The following is a 26,818-nucleotide window of genomic DNA, read 5'->3' as shown; positions in this document are numbered from 1 at the left end:
GGAGGGATGGCAGTTCTTTGGGAACACCGGAGAAATGTCCAGGTGTGCTCCCACCTGCAGAGCTGCCCCAGCCCTGGGGACAACAGCACGAGGACCTGGAGCTGCTGGAGAGTCCAGAGGAGCCATGGAGCTGCTCCAGGGCTGGAACCAGGCTGGGAGAGCTGGGGGTGTTCACTGGAGAAGGGAAGGATCCAGGGAGAGCTCAGAGCCTAAAGGGGCTCCAAGTGACTCAAATGCCTTAGCACAAATCACATGTAGAGCCCAACCCCAAACTGTGCCGGGATTTCAAATCCCCAGAGCACTTTCACACGGCCTCTGCTGAGGGCAGAGGTTGCTCAGAAGGTTGTTCACAGCTCCGACAGCAAGGAGCCAGCCCTGCTTGTCGGTGTGTCCTTCAGAAAATTGGCTCTTCTGAAGTAACTGTGCTTTGTTGACTCTGCTTTCCACACCTCAGAGGAGCTGGCATTGAGACTTCAGAGTTGGCACAACAGAGGAAGACAGAGAACGAAGCAAGTGCACATCAAGAAATCTCAAAATATTTTACCTGGGAGATCAGGAGCAACCTGGTCTAGGGGAAGGTGTCCCTGCCCATGGCAGGGAAGTGGAACAAGGTGATCTTTAAGGCTCCTTCCAACCCAAACCTTGCTGTGATTCCAATAACTTCTTCTTCTGTCCAGTTTGAACCTCTCTTGTTTCAACTTAGCCCATGTAGCTCCCTCAGAGTATAAAGGAGGTGTGAGTGAGACCAGATGCAGACCCCATGGCACTTTAACAAAGAGGAAAGAAATCCTCAGCTAGAGAATTCTTACCTCTTAAACTCATTCATACCCTTAAGCCTGCAGTACCAACACAGTGTGCCCTGAGGGTGAACAGTGTAATTTTACAGTTATCAGACATGTTAGCCCAGGTCAGGAAATCATCCAGAAAGCTCAAAGCAGGAAATTCAAGGAAGAAAAAACAAAAGATGAAAAGAGAAAATAAAATAAAATAAAATAAAATTTTAAAAAAGATGAGCAATGCATTTAAGACATGCACACTCCTTCCAAAAACCAGACCGAAATGTCAAGCCAGGAATGTCACAGCACAAGAATGACCACAGTGAAATGAAGAAAAAGAGACAAGAAGAGTGTGAGAGAAGGTGCCTGGGACACAGGAGGAAGAGGATGTGGATCATTCTGTTACCAGCAAAACAAACCCGATGCCAGCTGAGTAATGCCATTGTGAGCACTGGAGAAACACTGCAGCACGGGGCCACTGTGAGTTTATTTTAACACTTATTAAACGTGTCCAATTTCCTTCCCTGACCTTTGCCAGGTAAAAAACGGTTGTGTTCAAGTGAGGATCTGCATCCGCCTGGAGTTCTCATGGTGTGGGTGACTTTGCCCAGGGCAAGGAACACGCCTTGTCAACGTGGCTGCCCTGGGGTGGCATCACTGCTGCCCTTCCCAGCCAGAGATTCTTCCTGGGTGCTCTGTGCCTGCTGGATCAAGGGCACAGCTTCTCCTGGGATCATGCAACCCTGCTCAGTGAAACCACAGATACTTGCTGATAACTGGATGTTTTTCAGCTTGCTCAGCTCCTGCTGGCACCTCTTTTCAGAGGTGCAGACTGAGCAGGGGGCATGAAGGGGAGTGGGACCATCTCTCTTCCTAAGACAGGACGAGAGGAAATGGCCTCAGGTTGTGCCAGAGGAGGTTTAGGTTGGATATTAGGGAAAATTCCTTCATGGAAAGGGCTGTCCAGGTGAGTCCTCATCCCGGGAGGGATTTAAAGCCGTGTGGATGCGGCACTTGGGGACAGTAGTGGCCTTGGCAGCGCTGGAGGAATGATTGGGCTCGATGATCTTGAAGGGCTCTCCCATCCCTGTGACTCTGGGATTCCTTCCAGCACTCCATGGGTCCTTTTCCCGGCACAAGCCCGCGGCGCTGTCCCACAGCCGTGGCTGTGTCGTGCCGCTCCTGCTGGCGCTGGAAGCGGGCAGGGAGCAGCAGCGGGAGCTCTGCTCCGCACAGCCGGGCAGGGACACAGCTCCCTCGGTGTTCCCAGCAGGGGCTGCCAGGCAAGTGTGGTGTCCCGCTGTCACCTGCCGACTCGGGCCGGGAATTGCACACGGAGCGATGATCCGCTCGGAAACGCGCCGCCCATGCCGGACACGAGGCCGATGCATTCGCAGGCATTTGAGCTGTCGCTGCTGTTCGGCTGCTCCCAGCCTCTGTGGAGCCGCTGACACCCCTCCTGACTGGAGCGGGTCTGCTTTGGAATTGCTGCTCCTTGCTGCCAGTTATCAGCTCTGTTACGGGTTGGTTTTCCCCAGATCTACTAATCATCCTGTTATTCTATTCTATTCTATTCTATTCTATTCTATTCTATTCTATTCTATTCTACTCTATTCTATTCTATTCTATTCTATTCTATTCTATTCTATTCTATTCCATTCCATTCCATTCCATTCCACTCCACTCCACTCCACTCCACTCCACTCCACTCCACTCCACTCCACTCCACCCCATTCCATTCCATTTATTTTCATGGAGTCCAGGGGGCGATGGAAGGATGGGGAGCTGGTGGCTAAGGATCAGGGGAAGGCTGACAGGGCAGGTATCAGGCGGGAGCCGGGGGCACAGCGCCCACCCAGCAGCACGGGCCACCCGAGAAGCCCCACCGCGCCCAGTCCTTATTCCCGGGGGGATTTCACCCGTCAGACTCGTGCTGGGAGTGCAGTCCAGCGGGGCAGAGCGGCTTCGGGAGGTGCCCGGAGCGTGTGGAAGAGACGTTCCCGAATGAATGCATTCTGACGGGATGAATTAGGTGGGACAAGAGCTGCGGAGCGCAGCCCGCGTTGTCCCCGCTGCGTTCGCGCTCCGCCCCGTGTCCCCTCGCGGCCGCCGTCGCGGTTGGCGCGGTTGCCATGGCAGCGGCGCGGTGTCGCGCGGGAAGCGCGGGCCCGGCCCCGCCATGGCGGACGAGCTCTACCTGGAGAACATCGACGAGTTCGTCACCGACCAGAACCGCGTCGTGAGTGCCCGGGCCCTGCGGGGGCTCCTCCGCCTCCCGCCCTGACCCTCCTCTCGCCCGTCCTTCTCCTCCCTCTTCCTGCTCCCCCCTTCCTTCTCTGCCCCTCTTCCTCCTCCTTCCACCCCTTCCTCCTTCTTCCTTCCACTGCCTCCTTTCCTTTCCTCCTCTTTCCTTCTCTTCTCTCTCCTTCCCCTTTCTTTGTCTCTCCTTCCCCTTTCCTTCTCTCCGCTTCCCCTTTCCTTCCCTCCCTCTTTTTCCTGCTCCCCTCCTTCCTCTTTCATCTCCCCTTTCCTCCTCCTTCTCCCCTCTTTACCGTCCTTATCCCTTCTCTTCTTTTTCCCCCTTTCCCTCCTCCTTTTCTCTTCCTTCTTCCTCTCCCTCTCCCTCTTCCTTCTCCCCTCTCTTCCTGCTCTCCCCCCGTTCTTCCTCCTCTCTCCCCCCATTCCTTAACTCCTTTGAAGGCAGTTCAGAAAGTTGATGGGTTTCTGCGTGGGTGTGTTCCTTCCAAATTTTATTTCAAAAAATTATTCGGAAAGAAAAATAAATAAAATAAGATAAAATAAAATAAAATAAAATAAATGGGTTTTGCCTAGAAAATGGTGCAGCAAAGTTGGTGCAGCTTGTCTGACAGTGGTTGTGTGAACATGAGCTGCCTTTGGCTTTGTAGCTTATTCCAAGAAAAATCTAGACAAACAGCAATCTAATTGTTGTGTTGTCAGCCCAGAGCCTGGGGCTTGGTTTAAAAGGGCAGAGCAGGAGGAGAAACAGATGTAAAAGGTGTACCTGGTCAAAATGACACAGCAAGGCACAGCAGAGCTGGGATTCCAGCCCTGAGATCCTGATGTTTGGCACACTGGTGCAGCTGGAGATCCCTCTGTCCCAGGGACAGGAGAGAGAGGCAGAAATTCCCCACCACACCATCGGGACAGTTCTCAGGAATTCAGTGTTCTCACTGAGGCACAGGTGTCCATGTGCTCTCACTTTTGCCCTGGGCTTCTTGGAAGGGAGGGGGTGTCTAAAGAACTTGATTGACCAACAGGCCAAAGATGGGAGATTTAACAAACTGAGAGGTTGAGGGGTTTGTATTAAAGGGGTTTGTTGGGTTTTTCCTTGTTCCAGGTGACGTACAAATGGCTGAGCTACACCCTGGGAGTCCACGTCAACCAGGCTAAACAGTAGGTGTCACTGCATCCCCCAGAGCCTCGTTAATTCCTGTTAATTCCTTGTTAACTCCTGTTTCCATCATCGTGGTGAGCATATTAAAGTGATTCCTCTGGAAATATTTAAAAACTCAGGCACTCAGGCTGTGTCTTCTCAGGCACAGTCAGTTGTGTTACTCCGTGTGCCTGACTGTCTGCCAGGCTTGCTGGGCAGTGTGTGACAGATGGGAAATCAATTCCCCAAATTTATAGCCTCCTCACTGTGTAGAATTAAAATTGAAGAATAAAAATCAGTGTAACCTCATCATAGAGCAGTGGTGTGAGTGGGAGCTGAGAGCTTGAGGCTCAGCTCAATCCCAGTCATGCTCTTTTCTCCTGTTCTGGATCACCCCACCCATGGATGTGATGGGATGGTACATTTACACCTGATGGTGTACCAAAAAGTCACCAGTTCCTCTCTCAGGGGTTTCAGAAATGCTCTTCTGGAGGGGAGACTTTAGAACAAGCTGCCCAGAGGCTGTGAGATCAGCTGTTAAATGTGTTTTCCCTTTGGTTTCTGTAGCTGTTGGACTGGGATTCTCCACATTCTCCACAGTGGCAGAGGAGAAAGTCTCAGGAAGATTAAAATAATCTTGGGGAAAATAACTGTGCTTATGTGACAAGTTTGCATGTCAGGATGACTTTCCTCTTTGTTTTTCATGTCAGCCCCATGGAAGGGTGGCTTCAGGCTCTTTCTCCTCTGGTGGTTAACACTGGTTTCTTTTGTGCAGAATGCTCTATGATTATGTGGAGAGGAAACGGAAGGAGAACTCAGGAGTTCAGCTTCATGTCACCTACTTAGTAGCAGGAAACCTCCCCCAGAACGGACATGTTGTGAGTGTTTCACTTCTCAGAGGTGTCTGTGAGCCCTTTGTTGTGGTGTCTCATGCTTTTTTTGGTGATCTTGGGGTCAAAAGCTGGCCTGGCTCTTTCTCCAGCAGAGAAATTCATTGTATGTTAAATGCTTCGACTTACTAAGCAAAATAATTTCTGCTTAATGCATTTATTTTTCCCTATTGCTGCTTGTTGGGTTTTCAGGAATCTCAGCTAAAACTTCAGGCAGGTACCCTGGAGATTTCAAAAGAAGATGAGAAAATTCAGCGTCTGTTTTACTATTTTTTATTTTTTAACTTTGTTTTAGCAGCTTGTGTATTTTTAAAATAAGATCACTGGGTGGTTTGGATTGGGAAGGACTTTAAAGCTCTTCTCATTCCACCCCCCTGCCATGGGCATTGAATCTTCCACCAGGTCTACCAAGGGAAACACATAAAGGTGACTTTTTGTCCCCCCCTGATGTTTCTGTCTCTTCTTTTGGAATGCTGGAGCAGCCCTGCCTTGCTGGGAGCCCTGCACTGCTGCCTGCTGGCAGTAGGTGTAGCCGGAATGCTGTGGATTCAGCTGCAGCCTTCCTGAAGAGAGAGGGGGATAGAAATGCCTCTCAAAGAATCCTCCTGGAGCATTGCATACTTTTTCCTTGCTGCTTTTTACAGTGAGGGGCCAAGACTCCCAATCTTTATTTACCCTCTCACTTGCCTGTGTTTCCTTGCCACGTACTCTTTTGTTGCCTAATTAAAGCAACTCTTTAATCCTGGTAGACAACAGAAATATGAATTTAGTAACAGTATTTTATGTTTAAAGTGCTTCAGCTCATTAAGCAAAGGAATTGCTGCTTAATGCATTTATTTTTCCCCCTTGCTGCTTGTCAGGTTTTCAGGAATATCAGCTAAAACTTCAGGCAGATACCCCAGAGGTTTTTAAAAGAAGATGAGAAAATTCAGTGTCTGTTCCCCTTTGCTCACAAATTTAAGAGCCAAACACTAGATGCCTCTGACATCCCACCAAGTGGTTTTAAATACACAAATATTTATACACACTGGGATCCACAGTCTTCTTTTAGGAATAATAAATCTCAGAGTGTCCTGGCTTTTACTTGTAGATTGGAAAACAAAAAAAAGAACCCTTTATTTTGTTCTCCTAAATAATGAACTGGTTCACATGCATGGAATATTGTCTTTCAGTCTCCAAATCTGCCTGATATAGAGGGTGATTATTTATTGCATTAGTCCTGTATAATGGGCTATATTTAATTAAAGCTGCACTGGTAGTGTCATGTTTATAGCCTGAATCTAACAGGTTTTTTTCCCTGATTCAGACAAGTCCATGGTATCTGTTAAACACAGAATTAGTGGTGGGGTTTTTAGTCTGTCTCTCTGGATCCTCCCTGTGTTAACCACAGCCTTTTAAATGTCCTGGAGCAGGTATAGACCTTGAAGACTGGCCAGAGAGCACATTTCCAGAAACAATCATTCCTGGCTTTTAAATTAATGCTTGATTTGTCATGGTGTTTTGCTTCTCTGGTGCCATGTCTGGACTACAGACTGCTGTGTTTGAGTGCCTGGTGATCCAAGGGGTGCTGTGGGCTCCTGGGGCAGGTTTCTAGCAGCTGCTCATTTGCTTTTCTTCTGCTGCACAGTTGTTAAGGCTTTGTTTCATCTCTGTCTCATTTCCCAGAGTCATAGGCTTTCTTTAGGGATATCTGTGCAACTGGAAAGTGGGATGACAGAGCTTTTACAACTAGTGGCTGATGAGTGTTTAAAGGCATTGGCAGTGTTCTATGCTATAATAATCATTACACTTTCTTGTTCAATAACTGAAAACACTAGTCTTGCATACAACTTCTTTTCCACTTTTAAAGTTGCCATGTGTTTGTTTTTTCCAGTGCCACAAGGTTGCAGTAGTGAGGGAGGATAAACTCGAAGGTAAGCAGACCAGGAAGATCGTGTGGCTTTAACTTTTTATTTGAAGGAACAGCAAAATGAGCAAAGCTCAGAACTTGCCATCTGCATGTAAATGCCCAGCCAGGCTCTTGGGGTCAGGTGGGTACTTTTTGTACCAGCTTTTTCTCAGAATTTGGAGTATCTGAGCCAATAGCTGAATAACTTCAGGCTTGTGATTTGAGTCTAATTTTTTTTTATTATTTTTAATTCTGAATGTTTTGTCAGTGATTCTTTTCCACCTCTCTGCCACTGGCAGCAGGAAGGCAGCAATACCCCAGTAGTGTCTCAGAGGAATTGTGAGCCTTCAGGCCCCCAAGAATGCTGAAACTGGTAATTCTGGTTATTGGTTCAATGCAATTGCAATCTTTGCCCCAAGTCCTGTGGGTGTTAAAAACATTCTCATGGGACATTCAGCTCACTTTTGTAAGTAAAAGGTGAAAAAACCCCTATTGTAACACTGCTCCTTGCACTGTCCGTTGTCTCACCATCTTTCCAGCTCTGGTCCTGCTGATGAAATCTTACCCACAGCACTTGAAACACAACTTCAGGCTCTTCATCACTTTCAAATAACATCTTTGGCATTTGAGAGCACACTGTGGCATTTGTGACCTTAAGGATCTGTGCTAATGATCTCACTTTGTTTGAAAGACTTACGTTGTTTCCCCTTTGGAAATCTGAAGTGGATTTCTAGCTCAGGCTGTTTTCCACGGAGTAGGAGATTGTCAGGCAGTGCAACTACTCTGTGTCATATTTGTTGAGTTATGTGTGCTGCGTAACACTTTGTTTTGCTGTGGAGGAAAGGGTTGCTCATGGTTTTTGTATTGGAAGGCAGGCCAAAGGTATGACTGATATTTGGAAGAGGCTGAGATTTTTGATGGGAGTAGGGCTGCATAGTCTAGGACTGGCCCCAAGAAATGATTACTGTGTGTATTTTTGCAGCGCCTAGAAGCTCAGCCTCAGACCAGGACTCTGGAAAGAACAATATAAGCAATGAACAAAGAATTCCTAAAAACCAAGCCTTGTCTCAAGGGGATTGCAGTCTAAGTAGTGTAAAAGAGATAAAGTTTTGATTCCAGCAGGCTGCTGGGGGTGACACTGGTGCTGGACACAGCCCCAGTGGCACAGAGCATTTCCAGCAGCCAAGAGCTATGCCCAGCTACTTTCTGCCTTAGCTTGAGGTACTCACACATATTCTGGATCCCAAACACTGGATGCTTTGAGGGTAAACACAGAGAGATCACTCTTAATTCAGCTGTTTGAGAACCAAGAGTGTGTAGTGAAAAACGTGACAGGCTTGTGGAGTCTGTTACCTGGAATTCTTCATTAGTGAGCCTTGGCAGAAAGTGTGGTTGGACCTCTTTACATTCAAGTCTTCTTGTCAAGCAGTCTGTCAGTCTTTCTGCATGCTGAAGGTTGTGCTAACAGAGAGCTTTTTTTCTTTCCCCCCCAGCAATGAAGTCCAAGCTGTCCACAATTGCCAGTGTGCATGTGTACAGCGTTCAGAAGGCTCTGCTCAAGGACAGCTCCCCCCTCTACAACACCGACTACGACATCGTCAAAACAAACCTGCAGCACTGCAGCAAGTGAGTCCTGTCTCCCTGTTCCCTCTGAAGCACTTCCAGACTGCTCTTGCACTTCAGTGCTTAGCAGATAGGCCTGGATTTTCAGAAAGCTAGGGAAAGATATCCTCAAAGCCCTGCCAGAGCAGTGCCCAAAGAGCACATTGGGAGATTGTTTTGTAAACTGGGCTCACAGTTGGCTCACTTGGTCCTTACTCCGACGGGGAGACTGTTCCAGTACCTTGCTTGTCTGATGGCTGGAAACTTTCCTCTCATTTCCAGGCCACACTTAATCATGACCATTTTAATCCAGTTGTCAGTCAACAGGAAGAGCAAATCGAAACAGGCTGATAAAACCATGAGTGACGTGCTCAGCAAAACATTAACAGGAGTTTGCTTTCTGTTTTGTGAGAGTGTGTTTTCGTCTTCTGGACTCATCCACTTCTCTGAAGATGTCTCATAGGAACTGGAGAACTTCAGGAGCTGGATTTTGATCCCTGTGGGTTTGTTCCTGCTCAGGATATTGTGTGATCTCTGAGGCATAGGAGAAGCACATATAACAGCCCAGGCAACACAAGTGTCCTTCGTGGTGGAACTGGAGAAGGATTGGGAGGGACTGCAGTTTCCAGGAGTTACTGTCTCCCTCCTGAACAGTGCCTGGCAGCTGGAGCTTTTCATTTGTGTGTTGTTCCCACCACGACAGCTTCAGCTTGAAGTCATGGGGATGCACAGTGCCATGACCAATCTAGTTTAAAGGGGGATGCCTGAAGGTTGTGTCATAGGAAGAGTATAGAATCTGAAAGGAGAAACGTAGTTATGTCCACAGTGTTGACAAGAGAGTGGCTGAGAAAATACAAACTGTGTTTGGGGCATGAGTGTCCCTGCCCTGGAAGGTGCAGGAAAACCCCACATCAGTGGAGCCTCCTGCCCTGGGTGTGCCTGCAGCTGCCTTGTTCCACTCTGTTTCCTCTCAGGCACCACAGCGTGGTGATACTTGTGGCTTAGGGGTACTTGTATCCTTTGGGATTTAAACATCCCAAAGGTCATTTAGTTAATCCAGGTTCTGAAACAGCTCTCTGAAGCCAGTGTGTAAATCCAGCTTTGAAGCAGGATTTCGCAAGCAAACTAAGAAAAATTGCAGCTTCGTCATTTTTGACCTGGCTGAAGTAAATACAAATTGATCACATTCCTCCTCGCTTGTCAGCTGCATGGATTGTCTTTCACACTGGGGGAAAGATTCCTGCAGGACCTGCAAAAGCCAGAGGTTTAACTGTGTGATGTTTGCAATAAACAGAACCTCCTTGTCAGTCCAGATATTTCACAGCTCTGGGACAAGGATCTCCATTCTCTTCTGTGTTTCTGTGGAACCTGCTCTGCTGTGAAGACAGTGAGGTGGTTAGATGTACCAGTTAACACCAATAACTGGGCTTAATGCCTGTTGCCATTGCCAGCTTTCCACACAGAAGCAGCTCCTTGTTTGCTGAGCATAGTCCAAGTATTGCTTATTTTTTTCAGTGATTATTTAGTGAATTTTGGGTCAAGTCCCTAAAGCTATAGTCACACAGCAGCATCAAGGCAAGCTGACTTGGAATGTGGGAAGTTTAGCTGAGCTCTGCTGCACGGTCAGTATAACTACTGACAATATAATTTGTGACTTGGAGGATTGGTGGTGTTTGGAGTAGGAGCACAAGCTGCCCTGGGAGCTGTATTAAGCATGTTAAAAACAGATTGAAAGTATAAAGGAGAGTAGGGTTATTTTTCTTCCTTCCTTTAAAGGTTTGAATGTCAAGAGGTTGCTGCTGCAGCCTGGGAATGTGGTGGAGATGGTGTTGTTACGTTAATACAGATCCTGATGGGAGTAGAAGTGGACTGTGCACGTGAGCAGCTGATGCTGAGGCACAGAAATGAACTGGCAAAAGGCTGCTTTATTTCTTAGGCAAATAAAAATATGCTGTGTAATTCAGTGGGCTGGGAGGCGTGAGTCTGGGCTCTTTTGTGGCATTTCTGTGGGAAATCTGGAAAGCGTCGCCTGTGATTTGCACAGTGGGGAGCAGAGTTCAGCTATTTTTGGGAGCTGCTATTCCTGACTGTCAGTGAATTGTGCTGTAACTGCGAGCACATCATTTAGCTCTTCTATCTCCACACCCATAAACAATCAAGTTTCAGACTATCATAAACTGAGCTGCTTCTCTGTGTATAGGGATTATGTGGAAATGACTTTGTATAGTTTAATTGGAATGTCATGGATAACTTCTGAGCCATTTCAGTTGTTCAGTTTCAGCTGGTATTTACTTACCTAGCTGAGTGTAGCTGCTCGTTGCAGCAGTTGTGGGCTTTGTCAGAGCATCAGAAAGCTGTAAATGTTTCACATCTTCGTGCAGCCATGCAGCTTCTGCCACAGGCTTTAGGGAGCATAACCAGTTTAGGAATGAAATGCAGCCAACTCCCTGTCCAGCCTGGCTGTGGAGAAGGCCCTTTTCCCCCCAGGAAAGCTGCGCAGCTTGTTTGACATGCGAGTGCTGTGGCTCTCGCTGACAGGTTCAGCTGATCTTTTCATCAGAGCTCTCTTGCCCTGTGCCAGCCTTTCTTTCTTGTCCCACGCACAGATTAAATTGCTCCTTTTTCCATAACAGGAGAAGGCAGGCCCAGAGGAGCAGGAGGGGGGAAGGCGAGGTGAAAGGCGCCGAGTTGAAAAGGCTAATGGAATTTTTCGCTCCGTCACGCAGGTTCAGCGCCATCCGCTGCGCCGCCGCCGTGCCCAGGCTGCCGCCCGAGCCTCCCCGAGCGCAGCCGGCCGCGCCGAGCTCCCGGAGGGACAGGGACACGGATGCCACCAGCACGGTCAATGGCCACGGGCCGCCAGCCGCCAAAGCGCCCCCGCAGCAGCAGAGAGGCATCATGGGCATGTTTGCGGCCAAAGCGGCTTCCAAACCCCAGGACACACCTAAGGAGGCCAAAGCAGAGGCCAGGGAGGCCCCAGGTGTAAGTTAGCTCAGACCCCCCTGGGTTCTGGCTTTAATGATCTGCTCTCACACCACCTCGGTGACCTCAGCCACCCCTGGCTGCTCCTCGTGCTAAACCCACGTCCTGCTGGGAATGCTCGGTGATCCTTTGTAAGTGTTTAACTGTGTGCAGCCACCTGGGGCAAAAACGCCTCGTGCCACACTCTTGATCTCTCCACAAAAGCGTATTTGCCATAGCTTGGACATTCCCTGATAAGCCAGATCTCCAGCAAGTGTAACCAGCATAGCTGCCTCATGGAGACAGTTGTTCCGTTGTCTCCAGCTATCCCAATATATACACCAGTTGAGGATCTTGCTCTCTCCATTGTGCTTAAAAGGATTTGTTTTGAGCAGTAAGTGAAACGTGAGAAGCCCAGGTCTTAAAAGTATCAAGGTGTTTAAACTTGATCTGTGAGGGAAGTTTCAGAGTTTGACCTGTGCAAGACTAAATTGTTTATCTTCTTGACTGCTGTTTCTCCAGGATAGGATTATGTTTTCATTTTAATTAGTATAATTGTTTTGAAAGCAATGTGGCCAGAAAAACGAGTGTTAAAATGGTCACATTCCCTGTGGATGGTTTGGCTCTTTTGTAACAGCTGAGCACGTTTTGGCTCCTTTTTCTGACTTTTATAGGGAATTTAGAACCGGTGACGCGTGCGTGTTTTGGGAACTTTGGTTTAGTCTGGTTGCCTTTTATTTGCATGAAAATCAGTCAGGTTAGGAGGCTGCACTTCCTTAGGTGAGCTGTAAGTGTTTGTGATTTCTCACTTTGGTGGCTGCATTGGTGCAATAGAGCAGTGCTAGTTCTTTGCAAACAGGCTACGTGCCAGAGGAGCTGGATAAAGCCTTGCTGCTTTGGCCCATCCCTGTTCTTCCCTCTGTGGCTGCTGTGGATTGAGGCACTGATAGCTTGCAAAAAGAACAGTTCTTTCCTGGGAACTGACCCAAGTCCCAGCTCTTATTTCAGTAACTGTCAGCCATCAGATGGGAATGTGCCCCAAGCTAGGTTTGAAGGCTAAGGAGTCCTCAGGAACTCACTCTGGCCCCTTGGATGCATGTAGTGTCTAGTGAGAATCTTCAAGTTCTCCAAAACAGCTTCTAAGATCTAAGGCAATGGGAGCAAATGGTATCTATTGTTTTGCTTGTCCAGAAGCAGTGCTGTGCATCTTGAGGGCTGGGAACAATTCCTGTGGTTATTCCTCTCTTTGCTTCCAGGTGTCTGCAGCAAGCAGCAAAGCACCAACAAAGAACAGCATCATGAACAACTTCTTTGGAAAAGCTGCTATGAGTAAGTGCTTTTCTGTTTCCAGAGGCCATCGTGGTCAGGGGACAGCCTGTTGTAGTTAAAAAAAAAAAACCAAACAAAAAACCTCTAAATCTGAGGGTTATTTGAAGTTTCTGGGTTTTTTTTTTAATTATATTTTATTTAAGATGGGTAGAAATTAAAAAATATTCAGTGGAATCAAGTGTTTTGTAGTAGAGCCATGATGGGAGGCATACAGAAAGGAGCAGGACTCTTCCTGCCCATTGCCACACTGCCAAACTCATTGGATTTTCTTTATATCCCCTCTTTCCAAATAGCTTTCCATACTATATTTCTGCTCTTTTGCACTCAAAGGGGTTAATGTTTTTGCATGCAGCTCTTAAGGCGAAAATTAAGAGTTTTCAGTGGAATTTTTCTGACAAAAAACTTGCTGGAGGGAGATCAATTAAAATGACATATTTGAGCAAGCTAACCCAGGAAGGATTTTTAGTGCAGAAGAAATCTGATTTAAAGTGAGGTCTCCTGGCTGGGAGATCAGCTATTGGTGAGATGTTTGCCAGAACCTGTTTTGCACAGCATGTTAATGGTGCTTGCTTTTCATCACGCAGCACTGAGGAGCCCATCGTTAGTTATAGGGTTAATTTCTTTCCTAAAAACTGAAGGACTAATAAATAGAGAATAAAAATGAGGGGTGGCCTTTCTCTTTGAGCACAGGTTTGGACTAGGTGGCCTCTGCAGGTCTCTTCTGAATTATCCAAGTCTAAAGAAAATATGCCGAAGCTATTAAATAGATGTTGGAAAAGGACTGTGGGGCCTTCTTCAAAGATTCCCTTATAACAGGGAGTACAAGAGGCTCCAAAGAGGAATTTTGGGAGAGAGTAAACAGCAAAGTTCACTTTCTAACAGACATCTGTCAGAGTTTGCAGGGGACAGTTCCAGCACTGAGCACACAAGGCACAGCCCTGCTGGGACTCTTTGAGTCCCTGTTTTGGTGAGACTGAGGGAGCTCAGTCTCAGGACACTCTCAGCCTAAGGACAGTCACTACAGTTAACTAGAGTAAGTTCTGAAGGTCTGAGAAGAGCCCTAGACCAAAGTTCATGTGCTGAAATCCCAAAATGGCATGGCAAAGGTGACCCAGTGGTGATGGAGAAGGCTTTGTGGATGCATTGCCATCATTTCCGAAGGGGTTCCCTTCTCTGCTGAGTCCTGTTAGGGAGCACAGCAAGGAGACTTATGAGGTGGCTGCAGGGAAGGAGCAAACTGAGCAGAACTGGAAATGATTATGTGGATGGAAGAGAGGGTGGGATTCCAGGAGTAAGATTTATTCCCTACATGCTTGTCTCTCCTGGCTTCAAAGGTTCCACCAGTGCCAGAAAGTCCTGAGTTAACAACAGTGGGGTCCTTGGGCTTTCTGCTGTTGATCATAAATAAGAGAGCTGTCGTTCCAATGAAGTTTGCCCTTGCTCAAGGAAGCAGCCAGCCTGTTTTCCCAGCACTCTCAGAAAGGCATTGGCACGACGTTGTGGCCCTCCTGGCAGCCTCTGACCCTACTGATGATGCAGTTGATCTCCTGCCACTGCCTCCCAGTCCTCTTCCACTGAGTTTTAACTGCTGCAGTACACGTGGCTTGACATGAGGAACAGCACAGCCATGGGAAATCGCCTAGAAATTTAAGCATGCCCTTCTTTTTCCCCATGTGTGATACAGCTTGGCCAGTCTAGATCCCTAATGCAATCTAGATCCCTAAATATGTGATGGGCAGTGTTTTCCATGTTACTGGTGCACAAAGCTAGCCAGCTGCTTTGTAAGTTGTCATTCAAACTGAACGCCTGGTGTTTGTTCTTTTCTAATGGTTTATTCACAGATAAACTCAAAGTCAGCTCCATGCCTGAGCAGCCAAAGGAGGAGAAGGAAGTAGTGAAGCCTTCAGTTGCTGTAGCAGAACCAGAGTCATCTCCTAATAGTGTAGTAGAGAAACCTGGGAAGAGAACAGAGTCTGCAAGAATTCAGCAAAAGGACATGAAAAGGTGAGTTGTGCCTTTCAGGGTCTCTGTGAACCTGCTTGTGGATGGCCTGCATGGAGCTGGCTGGTCATACAATGCTGGCTCACCTCCTGTTTCCATCTGCTAAATTGTGTTAAACCTGACTAAAATTATCTCTCAGGATTTTTTTCCTGGTGTTTCTTTTCCATTTGCTGCCTCGGGGCCATCAGTGCCATTGCATATGTGAAGGGCCATGGCCCAGGTTGTCTGCAGTGGGAGGGGATGGCTTTCCATGAGCCAACCTCCCACTGTGAGCAGACGTAGGAGAGACCCTGCAGGCAGCGTGGGGAGGGCTGGCAGGAGCACCTGTCCTGCAGGGAAGGTGGGATATTCCCAAGCTTATATGTACACAACTTCCAGCACAAAGTTCTGCTTGTTGATCTCCATAGCTTATGTACGGCTGCTTTCAATGCCACTGGTTTACTTTGGGCTGAGGCTCCAAGTTAATTTTAAGTTCAGCCCTTTGTGTTTAGTCCAACCCAAACTGACAGAGACAAAGAATCACTACAGTCTGATGGCTCTCTGGTGGCCTATGAGTAATTAATTGGTGGTCTCAATCCATTTCTAACTAAATAGGTAAGCACACCACCCAGCCCACCATCGCAGTTAGCACTAACTGCTTGTCTTATTGATAGTCTTGTCCAGAAAGCCAAGGGCCTGGAGGTGTTGGCAGCGTGGAATTGGGAAGGCCACTCGGGCTGTCCCAGCTCTTTGAGGATACGTGGGCCTTTAGCCTCCAGGCTTGTTCGTCTGACATGTCTCGCCAACATTAAAAAGAAAGAAGCTATTTTATTTTTCCAGTAGTCTTTAAAAATGGCTCCAGGATTCTGAGACACTACCTCATAGTCAGTCAGTGGCAAGCAGTCTGTCAAAAGAGTTTCTGAGTGATGCTTTTGGGGACATTGGGAGCCTGCGCTAAAGAGACAAGATCAGAAATGTGCTCTTGCCAGGCTGCCGTGGCCAAGCGAGGTGAGGTACTGGACTGAACTGCAGAGGGGCTAAAGAAATCCTCCTTGTTTTGGAGAGCTGGGTATGGGTAAGGATGAGAGGCCTGGAAATGCTTGTGCACCTCTGCCTGGTTCTACAGTGATTGCACAGTTCAGTGTGTGCAATGCTTGTGTTTTTAAGAGGCATTTGATTGCCTTCCATCAGGAATGTGCTCATCCAAACACACTTGATGCTTTCATGCTGTTTTCGTGCACACATGAGAGATAATGGGTGTTCATTCCCTTTTTTTCCCCTTTTCTTTTTGTGGCAGTAAAACGAAGAGGGTCGATAGGTCAGATGATGAGGAAGAAAGAGATGCCGAACATGTAAAGAAAAAGAGGAAGCGAATCAAACAACTTCAGTCTGACAGCAGTGATGAGGAAGGTAAAAAGATCTGTAAACAACTAGGCATGTAGATCAGGGGCCTGATTTCCAAAACATTACTCTCCAAATCTGTTGGTCAACGATTGAGGGAATAGTTTAAAGGACCAAAGACTGTAGACATGGCTGTAGCTTGAGCTTTTTGTTTATCTTCCTGCTGCAAGCACTTGGGCATGGAGTTGAGATGTCTCGGTGGTTCAGTCTCTGTTTTGGCTTAGCTCAGACCTGGCTGTCTCCTCACCAAGTGTGCTGCCAGTGCCACTGACGTGCAGGAAGGAGGTTCCCAAATCTCTTGTGAAAGATAGAACGCCTTCCAGAAACGTAGGGCTGGTCATAACCAGTTCATGTGGGGAGTCAACACTCACAAGAGACCTCCCTCTCCTCATGGGGTCATTTTTAGCATCTTTATTCTGTCTGTTTATAGAAAGGGTTTGGAAGGCAGTGTTGGAAGCAAGACTTCCAAAAAAAAAATTAGAGATAATAGGGAAACTGGAGGCAAAGCAGTTGAGCCATATCCGATGCGACTCTGCGTCTCCTCGGCGGCTGTGACAGGAGTGGGGTGCCCAGAACATTGCAAGATTTGGGCTTAGAATGAGGAACAGCAGGGCAGGATTCCAAAGAATTTGGATAATCGAGGTGACAAATGCCGTTCAATATAGATAACTGGAAAATAAGTTGGGATTGAGCTTGGGAGTACATGCTAAATGGAATAGTCATCCAGCAAGCTGCTCGGGAAAAGAACTTGGGGATCATTACGGACGAGTAATTGAAACCACCAGTTTGGCGTGGAGCTCCAGGAAAAGAAGGTGAAACTGCAGATGGGGTGTATTGGTGAGGAGGTGGAGTCCCTCTGGAGAGCGATAGCTGATCCCTCACTTAGTGTGGCTGGCACATGGGCAACCACCAGGACATCAGGAAAATCTGCAGTGCCAGGGAGAGGGGTGGCTGCTGTTGGGATGTTTTCAGGCTCTGTGCCACTTCTAGGTCTGTTTTCGTAGTTTCCCTTCTGCCCACATAATTTCAAGTGATCTTTGTTATCAGGCATGTATCACTTCTCCTTAGACTATTCCACAGGATGATAAATCTCTCAGGAAGCTCTTCTTCATGATCAGCCTTAATTCCATCACATTCCTGCATGAAGCTCCTTGTTTGGCTATTGTACATATATATGCTCTCACTCTTTGGTTTTTATTTCTTTAAATGTTTGTCTTTCCATTTCTTCTTCACTCACCTACTGGCAAGCTGGGTTGTTGAGCTCTGAGGAGGGAATTTTGAAATCAGCCTGTCCTTGCTGGGCTGGAATCTCTCAGCTCATCCACACTCTGTGAGCGGGACAGGCAGGAGTTTGGAATATTAGAACTCTCTGATCTCCTGGGGGACACCTGCATGACCTTGGCATGTGCTGAGCAATTAATACTTTTGAATGGGATGCCTCCTGGTTTCATTTATTGCAAGGTTTATATTCTCTCTAGTGACCAGGGATGGAACCTGAGGGAAGGGCTAGAGCTGTGTCAGGGCAGGTTTAGGTTAGATATTAGGGAAAAGTTCTTCCCCCAGGGGGTAGTGAGGCACTGGGGAAGTTTTTCATCACTGCTGTTGCTGCACCTGCATCAGAACCCTCTTTGTTCTTTATTTCTTTGTGTTGTGTATTAGAATTGTAAATTTATGCGAATTACACCACACGGATAGAAATTTGGATAACACTCAGTTTGCCCTTCCACAAGGGAAAATGAGAAGGGAGAGAGCTCAGCCCTTTGGTCCTGCTGCTTGCCCTTCTAAATCCAACCAGATGAAAGAAGATAGATTTGAATTGTTTGGAATATTCCTAATGGGTCCAAACTGATAATATTATATTCAGTATTCAAGTAGAAGACCGTGAGTTGGATGAAACAAATAATTTTAAAAAAAATATATACAGCAGCTGGACTTAGAGAACATTTTACCTTGGAAAGTTTGGGAACAGGTTTCTCCAGAGAGCAGGGGCAACTTGAATCAACAGCATCAGTGAGCAGAGCAGGACCTGGAGTGACAGGCACACTTAGCAAGGTTTTGTGGGTGTGAAACTTGGTCTGTATGGCTGATGTAAAGCGCTGTATGGGCACTTCTGTGTCAGGGCAGCTCTTCTGCTAGTTCTGTATTAGTCTGCTCTTGATGTACTAAAAGTAGCCCTGAATAAGCTCTCCTTACACCAGAGTCAGCACATTGTACCATGTTGAAAATACAGCGAGGGCATAAGGCACAATCCTCTCCATTTAAATGATTTTTCATTAAAAAGTTATATTGGTATGATGGTTCCTTAGTCACTGCGGGTTGTTTTGCTTCCAGTGCCAGAATAAACTCCGCAAATGCGCCCACAGAGGACAGGAGGTTTGGCAGCTTCAGCTGTACCAACACAGGCAGCGTTTCGCAGTGTTGACAAGTGTTTTACAGCCACTTTGGAGGGTGATTGCAGTGGCACTGTGACCTACAAACTCCGTGGGTTTCAGAGAGCCACAGCAGAAGCACTAAAGCTTCTCACAGTTTTTCCAGGCAGGGTCAGAGCAAACCGAACAAAGCCAGGATTTACATCTTTGGGCCATCCAGTTGCCCAACTTGTATCCATTTCATGCAGCTGTTGCTGTTGAGTAAACTGTGGGCAGCAGCTAGAGGTTGACTCAGGAGTTATCACATGTCAGAGGACTGTGTTGGCTAGAAGAGGATAATAAAGTAATAAAGAGCTTGATAGTAGTCCTAAACGCTCTGACGTGGGGAGAAGGTGCCTTCTGCCTGCCAAAAGCTGGGGCAGATTGTTTGAAGGAAGCTGAAAAATGCCCAGATTTCCCCCAAGGAATCGAGTGGAGCTGGCACACTGACAATGCCTTCAGCAGCCTCTGCTTGAGCAGGGCAGAGGCTTTTCACCAGGCTGGTTTTCAGTGCATTGAATGCATTCCAGTGTCTCTACCCTTGAACCCAGAGGAGAGCAAGGAGGTGAAACGGTCAGAGAATCAGCTTCATTTTTTGTAGTGGTTTGGGGTTTTGTGGAGTTAATTTTTTTTTTTCAAATAAAAGCTTGAGATGTCCCTTAACAATAATTTAGGATGTGTGATAGTATACTGCACTTAATTCTTAATTTTTGGGTTAAGCTGGTAGCATGGATTGTTTGAGATGTATAGCACCGCCAGTGATGCAACAACTGTTTTACCACACCCCCTCTCTTTTAATTTCTAAACAAATTACAGTTATTCTTTCTAACAAGTAAAATGTATAGCTAAAACATGCCGGTTTCTGTGCCTGTTTTTAAAGTTCCCCTTGGTGGAACTGATGTTTTTGGCTTACCAAAAATCCCAAGAGCACTTCTCCCATCCTGCGCCACTCTCCTTCCTTTGGGAGCTGCAGCGTGTAGCATTAGACCCGTGTGCTATCAGGGTGTTCCTCCTCTTAGCAGATGTGCCACCATCTCCCACACCTGAGGAAGAGAGAGCTCCGTCTCCACCAGCTGTACCTGCCCTGAAAACTGAACTGGAGCCTGCATGCATGGAGGTGAGAGCTGATAGATCAGAGTGATTAACTGCCAGAAGTGAGCTCCTGGTTTCTCACTATGCTGCAATGTCCTCCAGGTTCCAGCTGGAGGGAGGAAGAGGAAGCGGAAGCGTGTGCTGAAATCCAAGATGTTTATTGATGAAGAGGAAGGCTGCATGGGTAAGACTGGCTGTGGCCTACACTCACCAGAGCTTACTTTATTGACTTACAAAGAGGTTCACAAAGTCACTTTGTTATCCCCTTTGGAACTCCTGCTCCTGGACTGAGGTAACTGCCCCTCTGGTGAAGGCCTGGGTAGGGAGTCAGAGCTGTAGCTGAATCCTTACCCTATTTTGATTATTCACAGATTTCCCTTCAGTTCTTTTCCCTTTCCTCCTGCCAGCATGAGCACCACCTTCATTTACTTTCATCTCCAAAGCTGCAACCTTTTAAAGATGGTACAGAAAGAGGTTTACAGTTTGGGATACATTCTGGCTGAGATAACTTTGTTGGTCTTTTTTAACTTAGGGTATAAATCCAGAGCTGTGCAGCAGAACTTGATTATATGTTAAAGAAACTTTCAGTTTTAGTCCCAGATAAACAAGGACTAAGTCAGGGCTTAAATACTTCAGAGGGTTTCTGTTTCTGATAAGGGTGGCTCTGCTTTCAGAAGGGAAGAGATTCCCTGCAGAAGCCCTGAGAGCCAGAGGCTGTGAATTCCAGCCTGACTGGATTCTGCTTCCTCCTGGGATCTGGAGAAAGCTGTGTAACACCACTGCTTTTGTTTCCTCTGTGTCCTGACGTTGAAGTAGAGATGCAAACACTTAGAATATGTTAGTTTGGGTTTTGGTGTACTTTGGGTTTTTAGACAGACTCAGGCACTGTGTTCCTGGCCCAGCTCCGGAGCTGCCTGGCCCAGGCTCAGGCTGAGTCTGCTTGCACCTGTCTGTAGAGCTGCATCCTCTGGTTCCCATCAACTTGCTGTGATTCCTCTACAGCCACACAGAGCTGTAGCACCCAGCAGCTGTGCTAGGGGCTGATGTCCCCAGGGACTGCATTCCTGGCCAACAATTGGACTTGCACAGAGTTATTGACGGCTTTGGCTCCTTCCAGAGGGTTTTGCTCTCCCATCCCAGATAGAACCATTAAAACACTTGGAAGGAAAACTGAACAAAATAGCATTAGATGAGGAGTTGAGCTGTACAAACTCTGCATCCAGAGCTCACAGGAATGACTCTTCTGGCTTCAGCTTCCAGCTAGTGGTGCTCCTCTCCCTCTGTTCAGCCTTTCCAAACAGACCAGAGCTGGGAATTTTGCCTTTCTTTCTCTGCTCTTCACCCCCACGGGGTTTCAGAGTCCCTTGGAAAACCCAGATTTCTGGTTTTACAGTTCATACCCGTTCTATGAAAAGGGAATGCAAGCCCCTGTTGTGCCCTTGGGAGACAGATCCTCTGGGACAGAGAAAGGGATGGAACTGGGATACTGAGGAAGTGGGTAGGAAGGAGATGCTGCTTTCTCTACTAAAAACCCTCCAGCCTTTTGTCCAGAATTTGCTGTCTGGTTATTGTCCAGTTCCTGTCCTCCCTTCCATTGAAAGGGTTTTTCCCCTCTCCCTGCTGTCTTTCTTTTGGGGGGGGGGGGGGGATTTTTTTGTTGTTGTTGTTCAAGCCAAGGCTAGGTTTCAAGCGGTGTTAAATCCCAACATTAAAATGAGGCTGTGCTTTTTATTTCTCCACGATTTTAAGTGATGGTTTTCACAATAGCTGCAATAGCAAGGAATTGGTGTCAAAAAGCAAAAGTAATTTAGGGATTAGCCCTGAGGGAAATTGAGCAATTAAAGTGTGTGTGGAGTTAAGCACAAGACACATTGCCATGCATCAACAGGCATCTATGGTTTGAGTGCCTTTTCTTAATCTCTTGTAAAGGGGAATTACTCAGGTTTAAGCTTGTGTGATTCTACCTTGCACTTCCTAAAGCTTGAAAGGACACATGTGAGCTTGGAGATTGGAATGTGGACACGTGCACTGGAGGGAAATCCGTGTTACAGCATTTTAGAGCTCCCATAATTTGAGCCACTGTGATTTCAGGAGTGTGGCTGTGAGTGGGGCATCAGTAACTGTGTACCCAGAGCTGCTGCAAATACAGACTTTCAAAGTTCAGCTGAGATTACAGCCAAAAAAAGTTGATCTAAGCTGTGTTATTGCCATTGGAGGGGGTTAACTGCATGCTTTGGGAATTCCCAGTGATTCCTGACAGGGCTGTCAACAGGATAAGTTTCTTAAGCTCTCCCAGTGGTCTGTGGAAGCTGCTCCCTGAAAAGCCTGTTGCCTCTGAAGGGAGATTGCTTGGTTTGCAGTCCCTGTTTAAGGTTCTGCTAGTGCTGCCCAGCAGGATTTCATAGCATTCCTCTTCCCGGTCTCTGGTTACGTAGGAAACCTTATTTAATTTGATGCATTAATACAAGTGAAAGCCAATTTCCCAGAAGAAGGGAAGTTAAGACATCTGTTTAAAAGAACACAGTTGCTAAAGAAAAATGGCTTACTAGAAGAATCCCAGAGCACTGCTGGGAAAGCTGATATAACAACATTTACTGGGATCTGACGGTGGCTTTCATCGTGGAGCTGACTGCAGTTTAATTTCCGTGAGCATTGTTTTATATCCCTGGGCTTTCCATGGCCGGACGCCGACAGCAGTGAGCTGGCAGTCCCCTTCAGGCAGAGTCCCTGATTGCACACACAGCTTTGGGTTGATTTTTTTTAAAAGGATTTCTTTGTATTTGCCCTGTTTGGCCACCTCTATGGAAAGAAGCTGCCCCAAAGGTTTTGTGCTTCTTGAGATGAGAGATGTCTGCTTTGCTCTTCCCTGCCCAGCGTGCTGGGGTGAGCAGGATGGGGCTGTCTCAAGGTTGTCTCTAGCCTGGATTTCAGGACAAGCTGAGTGCTTTGGCCCCTGTGGAGATCGGACCGAGTCAGTACAGTGGGGTTTAGCTGTATAGGAGATTTTCCATTGCCTAATGTGAAACTACTGATTCTGATCCCCTTCAGATTTATCACTTTATGATGGCTGCTTCTCAGCCTCTGCCATATGAATTAGAACCTCAGGATCACTGAGGTTGGAAAAGCCCTCTAAGGCCATTGACTGCAACTGTTGCCCCAGCACTGCCAAGGCCACCACTGCCCTATGTCCCCAAGTGCCACATCCACATGGCTTTTAAATCCCTCCAGGGATGGGGACTCACCACTGCCCTGGGCAGCTGTGCCAGGGGTGCACAGCCATTTTAGGGAAGGACTTTTCCCTAATATCCAACCTAAACTTCCCTTGGGACAACTTGAGGCCATTTCCTACCGCTTAACCTTGAGCAGTGGAGTTAATTCCTGTGTCTGACATGTGCTCCTTGAACCCTAAATGTTCCTGTCCAGGAGTGCAATGGGAAGGCTGTGGTGGGGAGGTATAAAGATGGCTTAACCATCATCATCCTCTCTTGTCTTCCCTCTTCTTTCCACCAGTGACCGAGAAGGTTTACGAGAGCGAATCCTGCACAGACAGCGAGGACGAATTCCCCAAGCCCAAGGCACCAGCTCCACACAAAGAGCCTGTGCTGCCCACAAAGAGAGAACCAAAGGAAGAAAGGAAAAACCTGAAGAAAGGGGCAGCTCCTGCCAACAGAGCCAACAAACAGGTCTCCATCATGGGCTTTTTCCATAAGAAATGAACTGGGTCTTTCTCCCGATCCTCTCAGCAGCTTGGGAGTGTTGCTCACTGTTTTTGTGTGGCTCTCTGCAAGCTGCTGCTGCTTGTAGAGGCCAACATGCAATCCCTGGTTTCACGAGGTGTCCTGCTTACCGTGTAAGGAAACCCTCTGGACTGGATTTTGTATCAGAGAAAAGTTTTTATTTGTTACTGCAACAATTTCAGTCATCTTCACTAAGCAGTGTGGGAACTGCCAGCTAGAAGCAACATCTAGAGAGGAACTCTTGAAAGGCTGTTAAATCTGTTCACATGAAATTGTATTTTTTTAATCACCTCTTTGGTGCTAAATTAGGAGTGGAGTTGTGGCATTTTCCTCCCCTCTTTGTGCACCCTCAGCTCTCCAGATTGATCCAAACATCCACGTTGAGTAGAAGCTGTAATGTAGCAGGTCTTCAGGCACAGACACAAATATTGAACATCTGCTTCAACTTTAACTGAATGAAATGTACCTAATTTTCCCCCTAAGACTGGTAAATGGTTTTTGCTCTGCCTTTCATAATCTTTTTTTGGACAAAGCAGTGCACATAAAATTCTCTTACCCTTTTCTTCCTTGAACGTATGCTCTGTAACTGGCTCAGATGCCTAATTATAGACAGGGACGCTGTTGGTGTTCTGTCTTCACAAAAACATCCTTGAGGCTTCCCACCCAATTGACTCCAGAGTAATTGGGGGAAAGCTTTGCTGTTCCTGGGAAAGCAACTGGGTCTTTAACCTTGGAGGCCAAAGAGTCAGAGGGAAGGGTGATGAGAGGGCACTGCTGATAACACCAGGCAGGAGCCACAGGGAACAGTCACACACTGCCTTCTGGGGTTGGTAGGTTTTGGGTTGCCTGAAGGGTTTCTTTACAGGCCTGAAGCAGACATGAGAAGAGTTTTTCCTTGGACATCGTGTCATCTGCCTGCTGAAGGGAGTGTGTCACGGCACATGATCCTGAGGAACCGGTTAGTGGAGAGGAATAAAGCACAGCAGTGCTGTTAACCAGAAAGGAGCTCTTGCTCTGGGCCTCCTGCTTTGCTGGTGCTAAACCACAACCTTGTTCTGGTTTAATGAAGAAAGTTTAGCTGTTGAGAGAAAAACCTACCCTGCTGTAGTGGTTCTGTTGTTCTTGGTAGAGTTGAGGGTGTATTTTTAAAGGCAACAATAAGTAACAAATCCCATTACACACAGATTTTTTTTCATTTGTCCTTATTCATTAAATAATGTGTCAAATCCTGATTTCCAAGGTCATTGTGATATTTGACTGCGTGGAAGTCAAAGACATTTTCCTGTGAAGTGGGTCAAGATTTCTTCCATCAAAACCAGGGTTGGAAGCTTTCAACTCACTGTTTTAGGGCATCTGAAACCTCAAAATACCAGGATTTGTATTGAGTTTGGACCCCTGGAGTGTCATTGCTGTGGCCAGGACAGGGTGTCCTGGTACTCCCACTCCTCACCTCTGCCGTGGTCTTGCTGGAGCTCTGGGCTCTGCCTCGACTCCTCTGTAACCAGATCGACGTCATACGGCACTTCCTCAGGAAAATGACTTAATGTCTGCAGGAGCAGGACCCGGGAGAACTTCAGACTTCCAAAAATCATGATCTCATACTCCCCGCTCCTGCTCTCCATGGGCTGCCAGCCCCAAGGGGGCCTCAGGTCCCTGGATGCCCCCTTGGCCAGGGCTGGAGTGTCCCCAGGCGATGCCTGGAAGCAAGGAATTGGGGCTGGATAGAGGGAGAAGGCTGCCTTGTGGGTGGGGGTCACTCATTTGGCACCCAGGGGCTGGATGGGGGCAAAACGTCTGGGAGCCAGGCTCTGGCTCTTGGAGCATCTGCCTCGGGACATGGTGCTGGTGGGGCTCGGGGTCTTTATACCTGTGCATGTGTCATTCATAGCTGGAGATCCAAGTCCCAGAGGGATCTCTCCTCATCCCCCTGTGTGTCCCTTCCCACCACGTTTACACCCTCAGAAGAGGCAGTGGGAGAGCATGTCTGTTCATTTAATGAAGTGTTTATAGTGTTTTCTTCCCTGATAGCCTTATTTCAGGCAGAGGAATCTTCATCCTTGTTTTCCAGGTGGGCTGAGGAGTTGCACTGTCAGACACTGCAGGCTAAAAGGATTGCTGCCCTAGGCTCTGGGTGGACAAGGTGCTTCTGAACCAGCAGTCCCTGGGAAGGGGCTGGAAGTGCTGCTCCGAGGCATGAAAAGCCCCATCCCTTGTTGAGGAGACAGCTGAGCTGATTTATAGCCCTCCTTCCCACGGGGCAGGACCTGCTCGGAAAGAACTCTGCCGCTCTTCCCACTTGGCGTCAGGCAGGTTGGAGATAACAGCCGGAGGGATGCGAGGAAGCGCCGCCGGGTGCTGAGGGAGGATGACTGGGCTGGGCAGGAGGGTGTCCCGGCAGCCTGCTGGGAATTGTTTTGCTCTCCCAAGAGGCGATGCCAGCTCGGCCGCAGACACCGGAGCGGAGAACAGCAGGGCCTTATAAGGAAGCAAAACGCGGCCTAGCGATTCCCAGCGCCGGCTGAGGGACAGTGGGACCTGCCAGGGCTTAGCCTCAGCGCCGGGATCACGGAATCACAGAGTCCAGGGCCTTGGGAAAGACCTCTGAGCCCATCGAGTCCAAGGTGTGCCTGATCCCACCTTGTTCCCAGCCCAGAGCACTGGGTGTGACATCCAGGCCTTTCTCGGACACCTGCAGGGATGGGGACTGCAAACCTCCCTGGGCAGCTCCTGCCAAGGCCTGAGCACCCTTTCCATGGAGAAATTCCTGCTGCTGTCCAGCCTAATCATCCCACCTTGATGCTGAACATCCTCTCTCAGGGCTGAGCACCCCCCTGCAGCTCTATGCAATCCCTCATGTCCCTGTGGCCATATCCCGGCTCGTGGTGTCCCTCGCTGTCCCTGTCACCAGGAGCATCCCAGAGCCGCAGCTCCCGAGCCGCCCGGCACGTCCCGGCGTTGTTTACTCCTCTCGTCCCGCCGCGTCGCTTCACCCCAGCGCTTCCTGGGCTGGTGTCTGAAAATAGATATTTTTAACCTTTTAAAAATAGAAAGTCTTGCAGAACAGCAGCTCCTGTTTTTCCATTCCCTTCTCATTTCATCTCAGGGCGACGGAACCCGAGCTGGGCCGTGCCAGGGGTGGCGGGAAGGCTGCCCCGTAAACAGGCTCCTGCAAAAGGGGCACTGGGGAAAACACACGTGTGCCTTGAGAGAGAAAAGAAAGGGAAGAAAGAGAAGGAAAGAAAAAAAGCAACTAGAAAAGCCGGCCACTTTTCGCACGGAGCCTTATTTGGTATTTTCATGAAAAGTTATATCTTCACACTGTAAAAAACGCCACTTATTACTCATGCTTTACTAGGTAAG

At 47.8% G+C, this 26,818-nt stretch overlaps 1 protein-coding gene and 1 long non-coding RNA gene across 6 annotated transcripts; one reads left to right on the top strand and one right to left on the bottom strand.

The window, feature by feature from the left end:
* Window positions 1-1,233: 1,233 nt before the first annotated feature.
* Window positions 1,234-2,789, bottom strand: LOC146445614 (uncharacterized). The gene is made up of 2 exons (XR_014855570.1): window positions 2,506-2,789; window positions 1,234-2,459 (listed from the first exon to the last, which is right to left on the bottom strand). It is a non-coding gene; the product is annotated as an uncharacterized LOC146445614 (long non-coding RNA).
* POLD3 (DNA polymerase delta 3, accessory subunit) lies at window positions 1,482-24,690 on the top strand. 5 transcript variants are annotated; one of them, XM_085077462.1, is made up of 12 exons: window positions 1,482-2,059; window positions 4,135-4,190; window positions 4,946-5,048; window positions 6,934-6,973; window positions 8,442-8,574; window positions 11,277-11,532; window positions 12,768-12,840; window positions 14,682-14,844; window positions 16,118-16,230; window positions 19,649-19,746; window positions 19,824-19,905; window positions 23,232-24,690. In XM_085077462.1, the coding sequence occupies exons 1-12, from the start codon at window positions 1,826-1,828 to the stop codon at window positions 23,435-23,437; spliced, it is 1,557 nt and encodes a 518-aa protein (XP_084933588.1). In that variant the 5' UTR covers window positions 1,482-1,825; the 3' UTR covers window positions 23,438-24,690. The 5 variants fall into 5 exon arrangements, with proteins under 5 accessions (XP_084933588.1, XP_084933596.1, XP_084933606.1 ...); XM_085077470.1 differs by having other exon boundaries at window positions 1,484-2,059; window positions 19,652-19,746; XM_085077480.1 differs by lacking the exon at window positions 1,482-2,059 and adding an exon at window positions 2,869-3,015 and having other exon boundaries at window positions 19,652-19,746.
* Window positions 24,691-26,818: the final 2,128 nt, after the last annotated feature.

Source organism: Lichenostomus cassidix, chromosome 1, assembly GCF_008360975.1.
Source record: "Lichenostomus cassidix isolate B80296 chromosome 1, HeHo_3.0, whole genome shotgun sequence".
NCBI lineage: Eukaryota > Metazoa > Chordata > Aves > Passeriformes > Meliphagidae > Lichenostomus > Lichenostomus cassidix.
The sequence above is the reverse complement of the archived record's forward strand: the minus strand, read 5'-3'. Positions and strand labels throughout refer to the sequence as shown.

Coding starts and splice junctions, on each gene's coding strand:
- POLD3 (XM_085077462.1), top strand. CDS start 1,826: ATGATTGGGCTCGATGATCTTGAAGGGCTCTCCCATCCCTGTGACTCT. Junction 2,060..4,134: donor TTCCCAGCAGGGGCTGCCAG/GCAAGTGTGGTG, acceptor TCCTTGTTCCAG/GTGACGTACAAATGGCTGAG. Junction 11,533..12,767: donor AGGCCAGGGAGGCCCCAGGT/GTAAGTTAGCTC, acceptor CTTTGCTTCCAG/GTGTCTGCAGCAAGCAGCAA.